Below are 21657 nucleotides of genomic sequence, written 5' to 3'. Positions count from 1 at the left end.
CGGACCCCTGCAAACACACAACACAAGCGGGCTCGAACCGGGCTGGAACCACGAGAGGGCTGGTCCTCGTAAGAGTGTGCCACGGGTTGAAGCACGTCCCTGGACATTAAAGTCTGCATTAAGCTTCATCTTTAAGTCTCGCCAGTCAGATAGAGGGCGCTCTTCCTTTCCATTCACTGACAGGGATAACGGAGACTCCATTTCGTTTCCCTGCGAGGAGCCTTCAATGCAAGTCGCACGCTGTGTCTAATTAGGCTTGAACAGTAAGTCTGATATTTGAGAGCCACAGCGATCCAGCAGGGGGCATTCCTAACACCACAGTGAGACCAAGTGAGCCGGGTGCACTCAGGGACAGCACAGTGCTGCACATGCTTCTATCTGGGCATCAACATTCATTTCAAGGCGAGTCTATTTTAAAGATGATACTGAGCACGAAAGCAAACAGCACAAAGCACAAAGCATGCACGCGAGGCTGCACAAGAATCCATTACAGAAACCCTCTCAGGTATTTCTCTGCATTTTTGTAATCCGACTAGATCAAATACAGAAAGCGCTCCGCTGCAGGGAAGAGAACATCAAAGAGCCCTGGGCTGCCGGGGAGACGGGCAGGGTGAATCACTTTCACAGGAGGCATTAGCTCAGAGGAGCCGTGCTGCTTTACAGTTGAGATTCGCTTACAACATGCTGGGAGTCGGCGTTCAGCAGACACACCCTCCAGGTGATGTCACAGCAAGGCTCCGATTCTAAAAAGAAGCCACGCATCTGTAATGAACAGCCAGCTAGTGGCTGATCAGTTAATAATCCTGACATCAGCAGGAGACACGTACTTGCCTCCACTAGAGATTGCTCTTTTGTCGAATGCCAAGGCGTTCCTGTTTGAACCACATGGTTTGTGATTCACGTCCCACGCCTTCCCATTCATTGTAATGGGCTTTGATACCAATTCATTACACGTTCATTCAAACATCGTGTAAACTGCACAATGGCGCCACCTGCTGGGAAACCGAGCAGCTGCAGGTCTCCATTGAAAACTTCACTTACAAGTGCGTGTGTACAACATCTCCAGTGAAAAGACAGCGGTCCTCAGCGCCACCTGCCGTTTTAAACAACACCACATGGCTGTGACGGACTGTTTCTTTTAGAAGATATTATGTGAACTGCAACGCCTGGTATCGCTTGAACACCAAGAAGCAGCTGCGATTTTTCATTTCTCCGAGTTGTCCTTGAATAACGACAGGGTGCTAGCGCGTACAGCGTGCGTCTTTCTCGCTCTCCCACTCTGTCTCCACACCCTGGACATATGAACAACACATAATAATAATACTATCAAAACAGCATATAGTGTTCCGTTGCAATTAATTGACCAGGGGGTCGATCACCCCCCTCTGGTCACTTGAGCTGGAATGACCCTATGCAATTTCAAGGATGGAAATAAGACTCCTGTTGCAGAGCAGCTTCTCCCATTCCAGGTTTTAATAGGAGCTTGATTACCGCAGGGTGTCGGTAACAAGCTCTGGTGCATCTCAGTAAAAACATAGTGACACCTGGATGGATGCAGTGGCAGTCCTATTCCCACCCCCGAAATATCAATACCTCCCCAAGACAGGGACGAGACTACAGGACTGCGCGCAATTCCTGTGAACAGCCTTCGATGCAGATCTCAAACACACAGGAGCGTCGTAATTATTATTATAAAAAACCACTGGAAAAGTTCCCTAACGAGACCATTCCTGCAATCAGAGTTCGCCCGGCTTTGCAGCCGATTGATCTCAAAACTTTGTCAAGTCGGGTCTTAATGGAGCCCCAGTTCAGCCCACTCTACACAAGCCTAATAGTGTATCTTTACAAAGCGCTGTCTCGCACCCAGGGCACTAAATACATTCTGTCTGGGGCCAAAACACTCACTTGACAGTAAACCTAAACCCGTTATTCGTTCAGAAAACCTGCACAAAACCAACTTCCTTAAAATCGCCAGCCCCGCGACAGGCACGCTACTCTCCGGCCGCGTACTCCGGGAAAGTCCGAGGCTGCGGCACGGCCTGCGGTTCTCCTCACCTCGGGGAGTCCGCATTTCTCTTTGTCCGGGTAAGGAGACAGTCCCGCCGCGTAATTCGCCGACATTTCAGCGCTGGTCTGATGGGTTGCATGCTCACACTGAATCGGATATTATTATGCGTTATTGTTTCTGCAGTGTTATTGTTTTATGATGAAATGAACCGAGCTGAAGCAGCGCTGGGTCAATGCACGGATCAGCGCATGTGCCGGCGTTGCAGCCTCAGTGTCCCTTGCAGACACACACGCTGCACTTTATAACTGCACAGCCCTCTGCAAGTGACTGCATTTCACACAGAGAAAACGACGAGGCGAAAAGGGGATGCGATCTTTAAAACTGATGCTCTCTATTTAGTTATATCTCATGTGCAACTCTGATTTAAAGCACACGCTTTGCACTCAATATTGCAGTGCATTGCGTTGCATAGCAACCGCAATTCAGCTGCGCTTCGCTAAAACTCATTCAATAAAACCAACGTCAATCACCCGATGGCTTTTTTTTTTTTTCCCCAGGCGCCGTCTTCTGCAAGAATGGCAGCGGGGGTGTCCAATCGTGAGCTCGGGTGGCGGGACGGAGCCAATGGCAGCGCGCAGGGGGCGGGGTGTTTACAGTTGGGATGAGCGCTGAGAGAGCCGAGGTTACCAGGAAGGGAGGGTCGGTGTCTGTGGCGACTGGACCGAGCTTTTTAATGAATTAATACTTCGAATCGAGGTGAGAGAAGTCATTGAACAGCGGCAGGAAAAGACCCATGCAGCGCTGGGACTGGCAGCATACCTGGCTTACAGGAGTAGCTATTGGGCTTGGCTGGTAGATGAACTGGTAAATGCAATTCTGACCCGTGTATCCCAGTTCTCTTGCAGGCCCGGCTATGCTAGGTTGGTGTTTTCTCGTCGAGCAACACAGCCAGTTTCTGCCTCGACTGTGTACCGCCGCGCTACACGAAACTTAACGCAGTATTTAGCGTCAAAAACGGCCAGTTTGAGCTAGTCGAGCTTCGTACAGTGTTTTTATATGTTGCACAGCAAGCTAGTGGTGCTGCAAGACGAGTTGATTTCTACAGCAACTCTTGTATTGATGCTTTTGATGGGTGTTTTACAGCAGATAGTGTTATTCGTTGTGAGCGATTTAATACCAAAAAACACTAAGCGATATTTCAAGAAAAGCACAGCGTGCAGTAACCCACAACCACGTGAAAACGCAAAACACGTGAAAATGTTTATTTCAGAATGTCAATACATATTGCTTGTTTAATAAATATGGCATTTAATTCTAATTTCGTTTTTATTTTAATGGTCCTGTTTTTTGTTTTTTTTTATCCTTGGTTTTCATTTTAAAATATGAAAATATATTTTTTAAATCTCTTTTTTTTTAAACTGCTGTTTTTATTATATTTTGTATTATCCTGTTGTACTAATTGTATGGTTTACTTGCTCATTGTGTGTGTGTGTGTGTGTGTGTGTGTGTGTGTGTGTGTGTGTGTGTGTGTGAAGCGCTTTGTGATCCCTGTGATGGAAGGCGCTGTAGATATGTGTATTGTATGGGATAGCATGTTATTCATTGATTGTGTTTCTTCGCAGCTCATTTATTAAAGCCAGGATGGCTGCTACAGAAGGGAAGCCTGTCAGCAGTTCAGCCGGTATCCTTGCAGACTCCCCAGACTCCAGCGTCCTGGGAGAGCCACAGACCCTGCCCCCCGTGGACCACGCCTCCTTCCTGGAGAGCGGGGAGGACTTTGAGATGCTGGACCAGGAGGAGGACGATGATGACGATGACGTCAGTGACCTTCCTCCTTTGGAAGACGCCGGAAACAAGGAGAAGGAAGAGAAGCCGGATGAGACCGGGAGCTCCAGGAGCCGGGACACCCAGAGCGGTGACCCCGACCGGGGCAGAGAGAGGGCAGAGGAGTGGCTGGAAGTGCTAGGTGTGAGAGAGTCTCCATTCGCAGTTTGAGAGATTTTAACCTAAATCTAATTTCGCTGACGGGACAGGATCACACAACACTGCCCTTTGCACCTCTCTTGGTTCTGCCCGGGTCTCGTTAGGTTAGGGAGTGACTGACTAAACACAAAGGGATTCGGTCTGGCTCTCCCAGTGAACGTAACGATATTGACTGACTACAGTTTTGTACCTGATTGAAATGGGTTGCCAGTCAGTATGTATATAACTGTGCACAGCACTAGTCTCCAAAAGGATACCCCTAGAGTGCCCTGGCTGGAGAGTTGGTTTATGAAGCAGGTTTGACTGTAGCTGCTTGTGTTGATGACTTTGTATGATTTTAAAATCGTCACTTGTAATTCTGAGAGCATCTTTAAGCGGAAGGTTTTTTTTTGTTTTTTTTTATGTTTTTCTGCAGGGAACGGGATGCTGAAGATGAAAACCTTGGTCGCAGGCAAGGGAGAGGACACCCGTCCCAAGAAAGGACAAGATGTCAGAGTGCACCTGAGGACCATGCTGGAAGACGGGACCACGGTGGAGGAGGAGCCAAGCCTCTCTTTCACATTGGGGGACGGTGATGTCATCCAGGTTGCTAGCTAATCCCAAGTCTCTGTGCTTTAGAAACCCAGTCCCATGTCCTCTGGTCAGTGCAGTTTGAACCCTGCTGAATGGTGATCACACTTATTAATAAAGGACAGTTTGCCACTGCTTGTTTATTATTGACCAAAAGGGATTGGGGACAGTCTACAGCTAAATGCTCAGTTGCATGTAATGTTTGGTATTATTATTATTATTATTATTATTATAAATATTATTATTATTATTTGCAGGCCCTGGATATCTGTGTGCATTTAATGGAGCTGGAAGAGAAAGCCCTCATCTACACTGACTCAAAATACGCTTACGCAAGCCTGGGGTGGTAGGTGTCAAGTTCCAAGAGAAAAGCTAGCTGGGAGACATGCGGATCTAGCAATCCTAAGAGACAATCTCCGGGTGATATTTGTATGAGTACTGCTTGCTGATTGGCTATAGCTCAGTGATTTTGCATGAGTACTGCTGGTTGATTGGCTATATCTCAGGACTGATCAACTTGCCTGAGGTCTGATTACAGACAAACTATATAAGACAAAACTATTAATTATAAAATATATATATATATATATATATATATATATATATATATATATATATATATATATATATATATATATATATATATATAAAATAAATAATTATTTTACAACTTTGACATGTTGAGAATCACTTCGATAACCTGTAACAGGAACTCTCATGATTATGAAGTAATCCTGTCACTCGTTGTTATTCTTGTTATTTGTTTGTGTTGAAGTCCCAGCCTCGCCGTTCCCCCGAACGCCAGCCTGTCCCTGGAGGTGCAGCTGCTGGAGGTGAAGCCCGCTCCCGACCTGGAGCTCCTACTCCCCCGGGAGAAGATGGAGCTGGCCAGCAGGAAGAGGGAGCGGGGCAACGTGTATTACCAGCGGGGCGAGTTCGTCTACGCCATCACCTCCTATGGCATTGCCTTGCAGGTGGCAGAGTCCAGCTCCAAAGGTACAGCTCAAATACAATGAAACATTTCAAATAAGTGACTTCTGCAACAGTGAGGGTCGTTGGAAATCACTCGTTTAGCCAAAAACGTTTTACCAGCCCTGCGCTGTCTAAACTATTCTCACTCTGATTCTAGAGTTACAGTTGAGGCAGGCTGGACCTCACACAGGATGCAGTTTCTATAGCCAGTCCTTCCTGTGTCAGGGGAGAGTAGAGGCTCTTGTATGTACTTGCACATGTCTCTGTGTCAGAACAACTCCTCATCTCATTGATGGCATGGGCAAATGCATTGTCTTGCCTTTTGCGTGATTCCTGGATTCCGATTTAGACAAACTGCTGACAAACTCCAGGGATGGAACCAAAGACTCCTGTTGCATAGCAGTTTAATCCATTCCAGGTTTTACATACCGGGAATGGATCAAACCTGAAATTCAGTGAAACACTGCACCGAAACAATTTGAAAGATAAGCTTTGTGTATCAGCATGCAGACAGCTCTAGAGTGCTGTTAACTCTGGTGTTTACAGTACTGGCCCTGCCCGGCTGGCTGGCTGTGTCTCTCTGTCTCTGTCCCCGCAGTGGACAGCACACTGGACGAGGACGCAGCGCTCCTGGATGTCAAGGTGAAGTGTCTGAACAACATGGCCGCGGCCCAGATGAAGCTGGAGCACTACGAGGCGGCTCTGAAGTCCTGCACCAGCGTCCTGGGCCACCAGCCAGACAACGTGAAGGCTCTCTTCAGGAAGGGCAAGGTAGGGGGGGCTTCATTTCATTCCTCATTCAGGCTTTTAAAAGGTGTTCCAGGGGGCTGCACAATGCCGGTCTCTGTGCCCCCCTGAATTACTGAACCCGTTTTCCCTCCTCGCAGGCTCATTATTTAACAAGGACTCAGGGTTCAACACCTTTTAAACTTCCTGGGAGTTTTGAAACCAATCAGGAAAAGCCATCACAGGGATGGAAATCCACCCCCATTGCAGAGCACTGTGATCCATTCCTGGTTGGTTTCACCTGAGCCTATTATCTATGCACTGGGGCTAAGCAGACTCGTAGTAAAACCTGGCATGGGTGAAACTGCTCTGCAACAGGAGTGTCTTATTGCCACCCCTGCATCACTAGAAGCACTCCATAAGAGAGCTGTGACTTTATTTTTTTTTTTGATGCACTTCAACATTCATGTAAAGGTTGGGTGAATAACCTTGCACTGTGCTGCCCTGTTGCATTACCAGGTCCTGGCTCTGCAGGGGGAATACTCTGAAGCTATCGGGTTTCTGAAGAAGGCGCTGAAGCTGGAGCCTTCCAACAAGGTGTGTATCTGAGCCCCGGCCCCATGCACACTGCAGGGTGCACAGGTACAGGGCTCCTGGTCTGCTAGCTGTCCTTCAGGATCGAGGTGTTTGCCATTGCCTTTCTCTGAACACGTGCAGAAAGTCTTTTCAGCGACAGGCTGGCTGGGAGAATTTGAATAGCGAGCTGAAGATTTCAGTCAGTTCTTGGTCAGGGTGTGGGCAGTGGCTCAGAGAGAATGGTTCTTGTGTTTGAAAGAATATTGTACAGTTTTGCGTTGGCCGGTCTTTATCATACATCACTATTCTTTACAGTGTTTATGTACGCTTCACCAAGCTTTCACTGTGCTTTATTACACTGTGCTGTGCTTTTACTGTGTGTGTGGTAAACTTTCAGAAGGGTTAAATTGGTCCAGTTTGGTACGTTAGGGCAGGGTTTCCCAATCCTGTGTCTTCTGGTTTTCGTTCCAATTTTTGTTCTCAGTTACTTTTAATTAGACCTTTTTAATTGTTTTCAGCTTTTTAACAGTAGGAGATTTCAAGTTAACTATACAGTTTTATAAGTAAATTGAAATTGGCAATTTTTTAGGAGCTGAGAACAATTAAAAAGGTCTAATTAAGCATATGATTAGTTCAGTTAAGGGTTTTAAGTAATTGAGAATTCGGTTGGAATGAAAACCAGCAGACACGGGGGGTCCCCCAGGACAGGGGTTGGGGGTTCAGCTGGAAACAAAGACCTGGGAGGTCTCTCTTGATTAAAACAGACGGGCTAGTTGGAAAAGCAGTTGTGGAAAACCACCAGCAGGTGGAGCAGTGTGGCACTGAGATGAACTCTGCAGCCAGACTGCACACTCATCGCCCCACGTCTCTGATGTCTTGCAGTTACCCAAAATAGGAATTGTCAGGAACGCGGGTCATATCACTCATGCTGTTACTTCATTGCTTATGCAAAACAGGGGACATGACGAATCCCAACAGCGGTGTTCTTCTAGCCTGGGATGTCCCTGTGCAAAACAAAAATACCAATATACTCCAGGATGGAAATAAGACTCCCATTACACAGCAGTTTCATCCATTCCTGGTTTTACTGTGATCTCAATAAGACACACTTGAGCTGTGGCTAATGAAGCTGCTAGTAAAACCTGGATATTGCTATGCAATAGGAGTCTTCTTTCCATCCTTGATACACTACATTGAAGCTGGCAAAAATCCTGTCCCATGCGACCTGCGTTTGTTTAAAAAACAGGGGGTCCCGAATGGCATCGAAACGGCCTCTTAACAGCCCTCGCCCTGCCCTCGTTTTGCAGACCATCCACGCAGAGCTGTCCAAGGTGATGAAGAAGCTCCTGGAGCAGAGAGGTGTGGAGCAGGCCATGTGCAAGAAGATGCTGGGGAACCCGAGCGGGAGCAGCAGCATCGGGCACGAGCAGAGAGCCAGGGCGTCCTGGGTGAGGCCTGCAGAGGAGAGCATGTGTTGTAATCTCACTGGAGCAGAGAAGCTAGAGATGTCTGTTGTTAATATATATATATATAATCTCAATAAATACAAATCTTCTCATTCCTAACATCGTGGGGGCTTGCTGGCCGCTCGAAGCCTGAGTGTGCCTGTTTCCAGTAGCAGGTCAATGATTACAGTTCAGTTCCGCATTTGTTTGTTGTTCGATCGTTATTCTTGTATTTACAATCACTAATTTACAATCACATGTACAGCACTAAATGCTGTACATGTAGCTTCAGTGTCGTTGTGATTTGTAATTTCAGCACACGATTCTGCTGCCAGTGGAATGGAATTGTCGCCCCAGGTTTGATGGGGTCTGTGACTGGTTGGTTGAATGCTTTTCTTGTCTGTTTCAGAGCTTCAGCTGGAAGTGGCTGTTCGGCGCGGCAGCCGTAGCGATCGGGGGCGTGGCCTTGTCCGTTGTCATCGCGGCCCGGAACTGAAGAGTCCAGCGGCGTTGCGAAGGAGGGGGAGGAGTCTTGACACAGTGGGAGAACCGCGCCGCGCTCCAATCACAGGGCAACAGCCATCGCAGCGATGAACACGCAGGGGCCCACAAAATGCAAATACAGTTTAGAATTTAAAATTATATTTATCTATAATATATATATATATAGATATATCTAGATATATATATAATATATATATATATCTATGAGCGGGAGAGAGAAAAGACAGCCTTTACACAAGAAAGATGTGCAGTGGTGTGTCTTTTTAAAAATATATTATTTCTAAATATGTAAATGATCAAGCCAGTAAAGAATTGATATTAAATAAGACTCTTTGTATAGAAAATGTTAATTATCTGACTGACAGTTATATGGGAACAGTGTATTACTATAGTGTGGTGTTCATTTAAATATCCTACAAGCAGCAGCACCCTGGAAATGATAAAAATGTGAGACCTGGAAAGAGAGAACACACACACACATATATATATATATATATGTGTGTTTTATGGCTGAGGACCAATATAAGCAAGATATAAAATGAAAACATGGGCTCCCACTGACCAAAACTGTTGATGTGGATTGAAAAAGTCATCGTAACTGCATCGATCTTTTGAGCACTGAGCTGATCCGAGCCGAGACGTGAACGCCTTGCGCAGTGTGACGAGAGCTGGCTTGTGTGCTGTCTGTGGAAAGAGATGCATTTTGTCAAGTAAGAAATCCCGGGCTGCAGTAAAGGGGAGCTGTGTAGAAGTTATTAAAGAAATATTTTTATTTCTCTTGGTTATTTTTGTTTTGGTTGTTGGTTTATTTCCTCTGTCGCACACTGACACGGAATACCTGATCAGCACGTGCTTGTGTCAGCGTCGTGCCTGACAATCACGGGTATATTGATTGATTTAGACAGGAGATTTACCCATTGACACAGAGGCCTTGTTTGCAAAGGGGTGACGGTACATCTAATGATGAACACGTTATCAACATGAACATGTTTATTACAGGTGAACAGCTGGATGCTGTACTAGTATCACTCATTCAAATAATGCAGTGGTACCTGAAGCCCTGTATTACCAGCTCTCTATCAAACTCAGCTCTGTTCACTTGCAACAGGGAGAACAATTTGGAGGCGGTGTGGTCCGGTATTTAAAGTAACCAGTTCAAATCCCAGCACAGCCACACCCTGAGCAGGGCAGTGAACCTCCCTGTGCTCCGTCTTTCAGGTGGGAGGTAGCTGTAAGTGACTGTGCAGCTGATCCATAGCTCGCACACCCTAGTCTCTAAATCACCTTGGATAAAGGCGTCTGCTCAATAAGCGAATAGTAATTTTCCCTGTATGTGACCATACAGAGCACGTCTCTCTGTTGGTGTGAAGCATGCGTGGTGCATTAAGCTGTAAGTCAGATGGACCGCGCAGGTCAAACTCCACTGCAATGGGCTTCAGGGGGCGATCCCCGCTGCTGTATTGTGACGTGTGTTGACGTTCTGTTGACGCAGTTCCACTCCATTGCAATTGTTGCAGCGTCCTCCTTCCCACGCGCTTGAGTTCCGAACCCCCTGTGAATAATAACCAGGCGCGAGGAGTCTCCCTATATTACGCCTTGGATTATTAATAATGAATGACTCCACTAGGCTTGGGTTTTTTTATTTTTTTTTTTTTTTTTTGTGAAGGCAGGCAGCAGCGAGGAATAATTAATAACGCAGCCTGGCCAATCAGCCTGCCCTCCCTGTGCAGCGTGGGAGAAGCCCCCCTCTGTCGCTAACCCCACTTATGCAACTACAGCAAGAGCAACAGACACACACACACACACACACACACACACACACGCCCCCTTCCTCATTGGATATTCATGAGGCGCGGAGGTCAAGGCCACGCCCTTTTGTTTGGGAACACCTCATGAATAATTGAGCGCCCGGCTGCCAGTGACGCCGGCTCATGAATAATTGAGCGCCCGGCTGCCAGTGACGCCGGCTCATGAATAATTGAGCGCCCGGCTGCCAGTGACGGCGGCTCATGAATAATTGAGCGCCCGGCTGCCAGTGACGGCGGCTCATGAATAATTGAGCGCCCGGCTGCAGTGACGCCGGCTCATGAATAATGCAGCAGGCCGGGGCTTGTTTGCGTGGCGGCGGCGGCGGGGGCAATGGTTGCAAGATGGCGGCGCTGCAGGAGGAGCGGAGCTACGGGCTGTCCTGCGGGAGACTCGGCAATGGCAGCAGCGTCTCCGTGTTTCACGTTAAACTGACTGACAGCGCCCTGAGGGCCTTTGAGGGTTACCAGAACAGCAAGGTGAGTCCTGAAAACGAGCCCGCCGCCTTTTACCGGACGAGAGCGGCGCAGTGTTACCGGGCAGGGGAGGCTGGCTATGGCTCCCTCTCTCCCCCTGTGTGGCTCTGTGTTGATTTTGCGGGCTGGTTTAGTGGAGGTAGATCTGAGCTGCTCTGAACTCAACACCACCTGCCCGGCCAAAAAAAAATTAAAAAAAATGCGAGTTTCAGACTCGTTCTCCTGAACCGAGCTGTGATATTTAACCCCAACCCCACCGCGCCCGAGCAGAGGCACATCTGTCTGAAAAAAGAAACCATTTATTTTAACACAAATCGTCAAGACCAAAAAATATCGCTCCTATCCCTTAGCTGTTTTATTATAGCACATTATCATTACAATCTGAGAGCGGCGAGTTAAGTGTCTATTATAATTATTATTGTTATTATACTGTGATTTTAGTTTGTAGACTTTAGATTCGTCAATGTAAGTCCAGTTTATATAACATTCGAAATTCATTTAGTAAACTTTGAATTTTTATTATTATTATTATTATTATTATTATTATTATTATTATTATTATTATTATTTTAGATTTTTCACCTGGGGGTAGATTGTGAAGTTTTTATTTCTGTAAACACGTTTGGCAACAAAGCAAGTTGTTGTTCAGCCTGGAGACGGTCGGGTTTAGTCGCTTCGTACTGACACGGTCGGAAGAAGGATTTGAATTTGATTATAGCCCTATTTCCTGTAGCCAAGTACTTTGGAAGTTGATATAAACAAATGTGACCCGTCTGTGAGAGAGACTGTCCGCAGCGCACTGCTAGCGGCGCTGCGGTCCACAAGTCTGGCGGAGAATCAACAACCTACTCCCTGCAAAGCTGGTAAAAATAAACACAGCCGCACGCCGTCTCCTTTTGGGGGCTTGTGAGATGCGAGGGCATGCACGGCAACCCACAGGAATAATCTTGCATGCAACGATGGCATGCATTTAATTAGAATTTTAAACATAATCAAGTCGAGTTTTATTTGCATTTTTTAAACAGAATGTCAGATTCATACGCAAGGCTTATATTCTGGGTCATTTTGAAACAGAATTAAGTAAATAAATTGAAGTTTAAAATGTATCTTCTCCTCTTGCTGTCGTCATCCGCACGAAGAGACGAGATTAAAGAACCACGTGGTTGTGATTGCAGAGAAGTTTTTTTTTTTTTTTTTTTTTTGCCACGCTAGCGCCCCCTATTGAGTTGAAGAAAGTGTGACTGCAAATCATACTGCTAAACTGAAGCTAGCGATTCAGTGCAGGGAGCTGCTGAGCTAAACAGATCTGTCAAATCGGACTGAAGGGGCCTCTGGCTCCGGTAAACTAGTTTAAAATTTAATTTTATTTATGTTTCCCTTTGGTCACGATTTTTTATTTCAATTTTTAGAAACTGTAAAACAGTGTGTGTGAACTCTGTGGAGTTTGAGAAGCAGCCCTGTCAAAACTTTGAAAAAAAAAAAAAAAAACACACACACACATGCATTTATAAAATAGTATCTCTAAGTCGGTTAAAATAGTATAAAAAAACAATAGAAAGATAATGCTGTAAAAATATGTAAGCACAACAACTTTTAAACGCTCTTGGAGAATCGTGATTCAGGCTTGTGATGGAATAATGCCTTCTAATCTGCTAAGAATCAAGGGCTTGGCACCCTGAAGAGGTCCTTGCGCGTTTGCCTGTTCCATCCGTATAAAGACTAGGGCCGTGCATGACAGGGCTACGTTGATTGTGTGGGTTTATTTACACTGTAAATAAATCTGGAGTGGCGATTTCTTGCAAAGTCTAAATCTGAATTAAAATACAGACAGTTGTTTAATTAAGGTTGCTCATTGCCTAGAAACGAGTCCAGAAACTAGCTAATGGCTATTGCAGAACACGGTGGCAGCTTGACAGATCTTGGAAGTTCCGTAGTTAGAAAATATTTTGTCTGCTTGCGTGAAGCACAGAGATTATGGCAATAATTTGCAAAATGCGGCTGAGCTTCAGTGGAATGAATAGATTGCAAAAAGCAGAGATAGGAATCTGAAAATGAATACAAACCACTTTCACTTCAAGTGCGTTGTGTTACCATGACAGCCCGGCAAGCACATTGTGTGTGTGTGTGTATGTGTGAACTCTTCTATAATACTTTTCTCACAAGGTTCTTGGAAGTTGTAGTTGCAGTTTTTTGTAAAGCTGTGCAGCAGTTCAGCCCGGCTAGCCCTGTGACTGGGTGTGTGTGCCTGGATATCAGACGCAATCTGCTTCTGCTGCAGTCAGCTTTCCTCACTCCTAGATTATTGTGTGCAGCTGCACGCACTGACCTGGGCTCTTCTTCACTAGCCCACAACGAAAGGGTAGTAGCTGCTGCAGAGCAGAGTGACCGGGATTACTTGCTGGCTGTTTTGTGGAGGGTGTTAAGATTGCATGTCATCACAGCTAAGGAATGTATGTGTTACTTGGCTATTATTTTGAGGAGTTTGTTTTGAGACGGTGTTCTGGGTCCTTAAACAGATATTGTTTGCTTGCGCTTCACGTGGATATGCAGGTATCACTAGGTCACGTTTACAAGTGCTGAAAGGTTTGTGCACCTGACTTGTTTCTCTGAACTTTCACCTTTTTTTTTTTTATATATATATATCCCTACAAAGGAAGAACTTCAGAGACCTGCAGTCCTGTCTTAAAACGAAGGAATAAAGAATCCTGAACTTAAACAGATTTCGCTTGGTTTTTAGACCTAACCGGTTCTCTGCTCGGGAGGAATTGGGTTTTGTGTTTTTAGAACGTGGTACTGTCCCTGCTGTCCTCTTGTTTTCAGGGCTTGAAGCTCTCTGGTCCTGCACGTTGGGGTTCGGGTACAGCCCGGGATTTCCCAGCTCGTGAGGGGATATTGTTATCCTGCGCTGGGGCTGGAGTCTGTAGGGTTCCTCTCAGGAGGTGTTGTGCAGCTGTACAGGAGGAACTCTTCAATATCAAGCTCAGTGGCTCCTGATCCTTCTCTATGGTGTTCATGGCTGTCGGAAGCTTGCAGTGCCTGTCTGCTCTGCGGCAGTGTGTAGCCGTGGGAACAAGCAGCTAACAGCAATCCCATCTGGGCAATCTGGTCTCTAAATAGGTAGTGATTACAGAGCGTGAGAGACTGCTCCCAGCCAAGCTACGTGATTCTAGACTCGTTCCGTCTGTTGACAGTCCAGTTTGTTTGCTGGAGGGGGGGAGAGAATGAGGGCGTATGGGGCGGGTGTGAGTTTGTTTGCTATAAAATCAAGTGGAAGATTGGTGCATGAGCTCATACTCCTAGAAATGCTGTAATCTCAGTCACCGTGTCTGCAGGGTGTGCTGTGCAGTGTCAGACATTATGCATGTTGTATGTGGACTTTCTTTCTCTCTCTCGCTGTAGTTTTCACACCACTTCAGGGTTGAATCCAGGCCAGCGGTTGTGATATCATCAGAAAATCTCCTAGTGTCATCAATGGATGAAGTAACGGATGGGTTATTCTTGGATTGCGTTCCTAACTTGGAATGCTGTGCCCTGTTCAGGACAGTATGTGCTGAGCGATGGGTTTTCCGCAGGGCACGACAACAGCAAAATAGGTTGGAGTGCTTTAAGAAACAAGCAAGAGCTAACTCCAGGCTAGAAATGGCCGACGGTGTTGCAGTGTTTGCATTATATTCGGCAGCTGCCCCCTTGTTTCCTGGCTGGGAGCGCTCCGACACCATGAGAGCGTCCCCTCTCTGCTCTGAGGGGGCGAGCGCACCTCTGTGCTGACCTGACCCCTCGGCCCCGCGCCTCGGTGTTCAGAGTTCAGAGCTCCAGACCTGCAATCTGAGCCCCCAGAGAAGGGGGGCAGGCTTGTTTGAAATGTCATGTGAGGGTCATTCCTGTACAGCTGTGGCCAAATGCTTTGCATCACCCAAAAGAATTAACACATTTGTGCTTCATAAAGTGGATTGAAACCTTAGAGAATGATGTTACGTTAACATCTTGAATTGCATACTGCTTTGTAGTTTTCCATGTGCTTTTAATGAAAAACTGACAAATTGAAAAATGTGACATTTTGAAATCTAACATACTGTACTACTGTTATGGCTTCTGGTTAGACTTTTATGGGATATCATTTTGGATTACATGATGCTAAATAAAAGACCAAAATTATAATTCTAGGTGATGCAAAACTTTTGGCTGTAGCTGTAGATCTTGGAAACATGACTGAGAAATGTAGTAAATGCGCAGGGAGGAGTCTCGGCTCATGAAATTGAACATGATTGCGGGATGCTGCTGCTGAAATCACAGGTTGGAGTCAGTAAGTGGCACTGCCTAACCAGGAGCTCCAATGGTCTGGTTTAGACGGTGCCAGCGCACGGTGCTTTAATATCCATCTGTTATCAGGGCTGGATGCGGTGCTTGTGAACCCCTCGCCCCTCGCTGTGCTCGCTCGCTGGAGCCAGGGCTGGATGCAGTGCTTGTGAACCCCTCGCTGTGCTCGCTCGCTGCTGCCAGGGCTGGATGCAATGCTTGTGAACCCCTCGCCCCTCGCTGTGCTCGCTTGCTGGTGCCAGGGCTGGATGCAGTGCCTGTAACCTGTAGCAGACACACATTACCGCCTCAGTCCTCTTGAAATGTAGGTCATGTTACCAGTTAATGAGCGAGCAAGCGCACGCCTCGGTATGGGAGGACCTGCCTCTGTGCATTGCCTGCTGTCAGTTTCTTTCTCCTTGTCTGTCATGTATACCCGGGGAATCTGAGTTTTTAATGAAACGTGAAACCAGAGACTGGCTTGTGTTCACCCTCCACATTCATGCAGCGGGTTACTGTTGCAATTTAGGAAATTGCACTGTGATTCTTGTCTGTGCTGTTTGAAAAGACTCAATGCAGACCAAAATGTCGTTGTACTGTTGTCCTATCAAACCTGTATGGTGTCCTGAAAGGGATCTGATTCAGCTGTGAATAATTTTACAGCAGTCGTTCTTTAAAGTGGTGGAGAATGGTTAATTGATTTGCCTGCCTGAGCTCCACACACTCTCCTTGCCTTCTCGGCTGTCAGGTTGAAGGCAGTCTGCTTGTGCTCTCTGTTCATGTGCACACACGAGGAATGCTGTGGAGGTCCCTTTTAAAACACCAGTCAGAGCAATCGCGAAGAGCACTCGTGTTTGCAGGGCTTGAGGCTCGCTGTGTCCTGAGTGTTGGGGTTCAATCGCACTGAGACTCGCTGTGTCCTGAGTGTCTTTCAGATTTATTTTTTCCCTCTACCTGTTCATTCCTATAGAAATGGCCCTTTTTTCTAGCGCATCATTAGTTAAACCCATGGCTCTGTGTGTGTGTGTGTGTAGCCTGCGCCCCTGCCTGCCTGCGAGTACTGTGCTGTGATCCCACCTGCCGTGTGGATCTTTCAGGGCTGCTGTCCCAGAGAATGCTGACCTGTCAGCAGCCCATTCAGATGAACAGGCTGAGCCTAGCACTCTGCGCTGGGCTGCCTGGGGCTGTGCCTGCATCACAGCAGCATTGAGTCCTGGCTGCAGCCCACACATTGGCACAGCCAGTAGGGATAAAGAGGTGAAGAATTACTGTAGGGAGGACTAAGCCTTTGACAAAGTTCACCCTAGCCAACACTGCCAGAGGTCATAGATGGAAGTGGAGGCAGGCTTGAGGACAGCCGCTATTCAAGCTCGGATAAGAGAAGTGTGTGCAGGTGCTAAGCATGCAGTTACTGTCATGGGAGGCTTTGTTTTCATTGGTGTGAATGATTCGGAGTGCCTTTTATCACTGATTTTAATAAGGCTGTTCAAGGAAGCTCTTAAGCAGAGTGTATTACTTTGTGCCAAAGCGCTCTGTTTAATAAACCTGTAAGAAATGGCTGGGCCTGTGTCTAGGAAGTGCTCCTGTAATCCTGTAAAATGTCTTTGTTGCCACATGTTGATCCCCTCTCAGGAACAGGAAGCAGTTCAGCTGGGAACCAATTATAGGAAGCAAGTCTGCTAATTGCTTCTTCTTTTTTTTTGTTTTTTTTCCAGAGCTCCATGTCTAATCGTCTGTCGATCCGGTTTACCGGGAAGCAGGGGGTAAGCCAGTCTCTTATTATTATTATTATTATTATTATTATTATTCTTTCTTTAGTACTGAGTGAACCCTTGCTACCAGAGGTTCTTTGAATTTCTTTCTTTATTAAACAGTTTAATTGTTTTTCTAGTTCTTTTTTCCAGTTCTCTGTTATGCTGGCTGTTTTGATGTGTAGCAAATGAAACGGTGAGTGATTTAAGTTTCGGGCTGCAGGTGGCGGCCCTAACCCTGAATATCGGGGTGTCCGTAATATTGCAGGTTACTCGGGGATGGAGGTGAGGCTCCCATTGCATAGCAGTTTGAACCATTCCTGGTTTTACGGAGAGTTTAACAATGCACAGTTTCAGTTTGCGATAACACTGTGATTGCAGTGAGTTATGAGCTACACCATTCCTACTGGAATTCACCCCCTTACTTTACCCCTTACCTTACTGTCCAGTTTGTCGCAGTGATCCCGAGTGACCTGCCTGACCTCTGGTCTCTGGGCACAGTCTCTGATCAGATTAAACAGGGTGGTGGGGGGGGGGGGGGAATGGGTTGCAGAAGAATCCTGCCTGCTTTGAGGCTCCTCTGTTCATCTCTGATTTAGTGTCATTCTGTTTATAACGGAACAAGGAGAGAAAGCGTGCGACAGGGGTTAAATTATTACTTGAAGCCTCCAAGCCCTAGTGCTTTGTATTTTTTTACTGTATCTACTGGCTGGCTGGTTTGCTAAAGGGAGTGTAATGCATGAGATCATGCGCACAGCTGCTGAAAGTGCTTGCCCGATTGGCTGTGAAATTAATCTACAGCCCGCGTGAAGATAGATAGCCTCGGTGTGGCTGTGGGGAGCTGTGCAGGGTGGTTACGGCCTCGCCGGACTGCTTTGTGGGCGGACAGAAAATCCTCTGCCAGGAACAGGCTGACCCTGCAGAGCCCTGCTGCTGCTGTCAGCTGTTTAATTAATCACAGCGTCCTGGAGGGACCAGTGACTCTGCTTTGAAGAAGGGGGTGTTCCAGAGCCCCAGCCTGAAAGGGCTTTTTGTTTGCGGGTCTTTGCAGCAGGGGGGTTGGGGGTGGGGTGTCCAGGGAAGCAGATGGGGGCCCATGTTGGTTTGTGAAGGGGGCTTGTGACCATGTGCTCACTGCCGCTTCTGTGGGTTTAGCGCCACATGGATGAGGCTCTTTGTTTAACAGTGAAGGGGTTCCAGGTTCCTTCAGTTCTTTCTGTAAGGTTTCTTTGTTTTAATGGGTATTGCACAATGCCGTTGGTGTGTGAAGGAGTGATTCAGAGTACCTTACCTAGAGTAACATTAGCCAGCCCCAGAGCAGTGCTGGTCTGTTCTGCAACCGTGTTCAGAGGCTGCTTTCCTCATTGGATACCCTCCAGCTCTTAGGATTATACCATTAAAGCCTTGGAGCCATTCTTTATGGTTTGATTTCCCGTCAGCTCTCTCTGTGTCACGTACCCGGATTGACGCAGGCAGATTCCCCAGCACTGCAGGGCGCTCTGCTCGGAACACGGTTCTGCTGTTTTTATGAGTGTGTGTCTGGCAGGCCGTGTGTGTGTGGACGGGGGGGGGGCGTGGTTTGTAGAGCACCCTGTGCAGTGTGACTCTCCACAGCTGAAGGGAAACTGCGCTGTGCTGTACCGCGGGGTGCACTGGGTAGCACCCCCCCCAGGCTAGAGGAAGGAGAGCCTGTCTGCTGGGATTCGTAATGTCAGGCTGCAGGGCTAACTGATCTTACTCAGAGACAAACTCTGCTAATGCTGTGGAACTAGCAATCCGCAATTCAGTAATTTGGTTCATTCACAGTCGATGCAGGGATGGAAATAAGACTAGTATTGCATAGCAGTTTGATCCATTCCTGGTTTTACTGTGAGTAAGACACACTGAGCTTGTTCCCTACACACTGTTATATTGCAGTGCTACATTCTGAAGGGTGGGGGGAGCTTCATTATTATTTTTTTGTAACACCACCACTGCTTTTTTCACTAGAAGTGGCGGTGTGCAGGAGTAACAGTCTCTGTCTTATTTCCAGATTGTGACGGTTGAAGTGGTGCAGCACCTGCACGTTTGGTGTTTCGAGGTTTTGTCTGGAAATCGGCACAGTCCAGTTTAAGATTCAGCAGGATACGAGAACATGCTTTCTGAAGCTAAAAATAAGCTTTCAGGGTGGAGGGGGGTGGGGTGGGTTTTGCATACAGCAAGTAGATTCACACACACTGTAGTAATACAGGCACGGATATAAGATTCCTATTGCGTAGCAGCGTCGCTCACGCCAGCTTTCACTCTGGGCCTGATTAGTGCAAAGGTAACGAGCTCGGGTGTGTCTAAACCCAGAGTGAAACCAGGAATGGGTTGGACTGCTGTGCAGTGGGAGACCGGGCCCTGCTGCTGCCCGACCAACCTCAGCGTGACATCTTAATATTGAAAGATTGAAAGGTCAAGAGAGCACTGTGCTGCTTTTGCTGGGGGGGGGGGGGGGGGGGGGGGGGGGTGGGGGGGGGGGTCAGGGGGGAGGGGTTTTTTTTTTGTTTTATTTATGAATTTTTTTTTTTTTTTTTGCCCTCCCCAACAGCAAATCGCAATCCCCAGGCCGGAGTGCCCGAATGAGTTACGGACCTTCAGCTTCTACCTGTCCAACGTGGGCCGGGACAGCCCCCAGGGGAGCTTTGACTGCATGCAGCAGTATGTCACTGGGTGAGTACTCAGCGGCCGAGCGGGCTGGGCCTCTGCTCTGCAGTGTCGTCACCCAGCACTGCCAAACGCTCCCCAGAGCTCGCAATTTAGAAATGCTGAACGACACGCATTGAACTCTTACATTTTAAAACTGTATTTCTCAATTGCTGTTTTCTGGGAAGTGATTAAATGTGCCAAATATGACTAACGGGAAGTTCCTCTTGCAAAAGGTTGAGGTTGATTTAGCAGTGCACTGAACAGTGGTGCTAGGACACACTTTTTAAAAATGCTTGATCAAACACAGCTTGGAAGGTATTCAGTGGCGACTGTGTTCGAATTCGTTCCTATTGCATGATTTTTAACTGACTGGATCGTTAAATAGTATAGGAAACCAGCTCTTAAATATTTCAGAGATGGCAGTAAGACTCCCACTGCAGTGCAGTTTGATCTATTCCTGGTTTTACTGTGAGTTTAATAGAACACACCTGAGCTTGTTTCCTACACACCGTCACTGTGCTACGCTCTCAAGAGTGGGAGGCGCTTTTAATACGTTTTTTTGTGTAACCTCAGCGTAGCATCCCACTCTATCCGAGAGGTCTTTTTGCCAGTCTGTTCAAGCTTGTAGTAAAACCTGGCATGGGTGAAAAGTCATATTTCCATCCTTGTTGCTTGAATAGCTATTTACATTTTTTAAAGAGTATTTCAACAAACAATAAGCTCACCTGTCACGCTAATAGCTCAAGTAGTGAAGTGGGTTTAACAGCAATAGATTTGTTGCAAGGTGATCGTGGGTAGCAGGACAGCTCTACACACAGTGCAGGCTCCCTGCTCCTCATCCAGGGTAGTGGTGTGGAGGAGTCGGGAGGTAGGTAATAAGCAGTAAGAAGCCCCAGATGCTGCTGCTGCTTTTTAATTGCATTGGGTTTTCTTGCAGGGATGGGAGCATTCAGCTGGACTGCCTGGGCGGGATACAGGATAAAATCACTGTGTGTGCCACGGACGACTCCTATCAGAAAGCCCGGCAGAGCATGGCACAGGTGGAGGAGGAGACCCGGAGCCGAGGGGCAATCGTTATCAAACCGGGAGGGAGATACGTGGGTAAGGAGGCGTGTTCTACTGTTTGAGGCCTCGTTAGTACACACACGGTGCCTGCTGAGTGTCTTCGGCGTCTCGTGAACGTTCCACCTCCTCCTCTGGGCCTCGGGCTCCCCGTTGCAATAGTTTGACTCTATGCACCCCCATTTCCGGCCCAAGATGACAAATTTTCCCCCAAACCATGAGAGATTCACCACCCCCCCCCCCCCCCCCCCCCCCTCCCATGCCCTTTACTTTAGGGAAGGTCAAAGGAAAATGCTGAACCCGAAATAACAGCCCCCCATGTACACAAGTTGAATTGACTTGATAAGTTTGCATTGCGATCGTGTGATTTGCTTGTGGGGTCGTCGAGTTGTGTGTGTAGGTTCGCTCAATAAAGTGTGTGTCGTAAAAAGGAATTGGAATGGATAAAAGGGAGGGGAGAATTGATTTTAAAAAGGAAATTTAAAGTCGGTTTCCCTGCCTTGTAACCAGGCTGCATAATTTAAGCTGATAAGGTTACTCCTGCCAGCACCGGAGATCCGTTCTCTGTTGGTTCCATGTTCAGCTCCCTGTCAGCCCGGAGACAGCTGCTGATGTGAGTATCGCCCCAGGCTCTGTGTGTGTGTGTGTGAAGGACACAGCGGGACACAATGCCAGTGCAATGCTGCTGCTTCTGTTTATACTGTGTGTGTGTGCTGGGAATTGAGACTCCCATTGCAAAGCATTAAGATCCATTCCTGGTTTTACTGTTAGTTTTTATGCGCTGTAGCTAATCAAGCTTGTATTAAAACCTG

General features: G+C 47.1%; 2 protein-coding genes across 3 annotated transcripts in view; both read left to right on the top strand.

Moving 5' to 3' along the window:
* The first annotated feature begins 2679 nt into the window (after positions 1–2679).
* Positions 2680–8899, top strand: LOC121301058 (peptidyl-prolyl cis-trans isomerase FKBP8-like). Of its 2 annotated transcripts, none has more exons than XM_041230162.1 (9): positions 2680–2764; positions 3631–3974; positions 4407–4576; positions 4819–4907; positions 5337–5557; positions 6132–6304; positions 6779–6856; positions 8143–8283; positions 8690–8899. In XM_041230162.1, the coding sequence occupies exons 2-9, from the start codon at positions 3650–3652 to the stop codon at positions 8774–8776; spliced, it is 1284 nt and encodes a 427-aa protein (XP_041086096.1). In that variant the 5' UTR covers positions 2680–2764; positions 3631–3649; the 3' UTR covers positions 8777–8899. The 2 variants fall into 2 exon arrangements, with proteins under 2 accessions (XP_041086096.1, XP_041086095.1); XM_041230161.1 differs by lacking the exon at positions 2680–2764 and adding an exon at positions 2771–2872.
* Positions 8900–10912: 2013 nt separating this feature from the next.
* The window catches only part of LOC121300531 (RNA polymerase II elongation factor ELL-like), a 20351-nt gene continuing 9606 nt past the window's right edge, over positions 10913–21657 (top strand). The window contains exons 1-4 of the mRNA XM_041229096.1: positions 10913–11069; positions 17078–17125; positions 19686–19807; positions 20721–20904. Coding sequence (XP_041085030.1) covers positions 10935–11069; positions 17078–17125; positions 19686–19807; positions 20721–20904 — 489 coding nt within the window. The 5' untranslated portion in view covers positions 10913–10934. The remainder of the gene's footprint in view (positions 11070–17077; positions 17126–19685; positions 19808–20720; positions 20905–21657) is intronic.

The sequence above is a fragment of the Polyodon spathula genome, chromosome 26, assembly GCF_017654505.1.
Source record: "Polyodon spathula isolate WHYD16114869_AA chromosome 26, ASM1765450v1, whole genome shotgun sequence".
Lineage (NCBI taxonomy): Eukaryota > Metazoa > Chordata > Actinopteri > Acipenseriformes > Polyodontidae > Polyodon > Polyodon spathula.
This window is presented reverse-complemented; position numbering and strand designations above follow the sequence as displayed.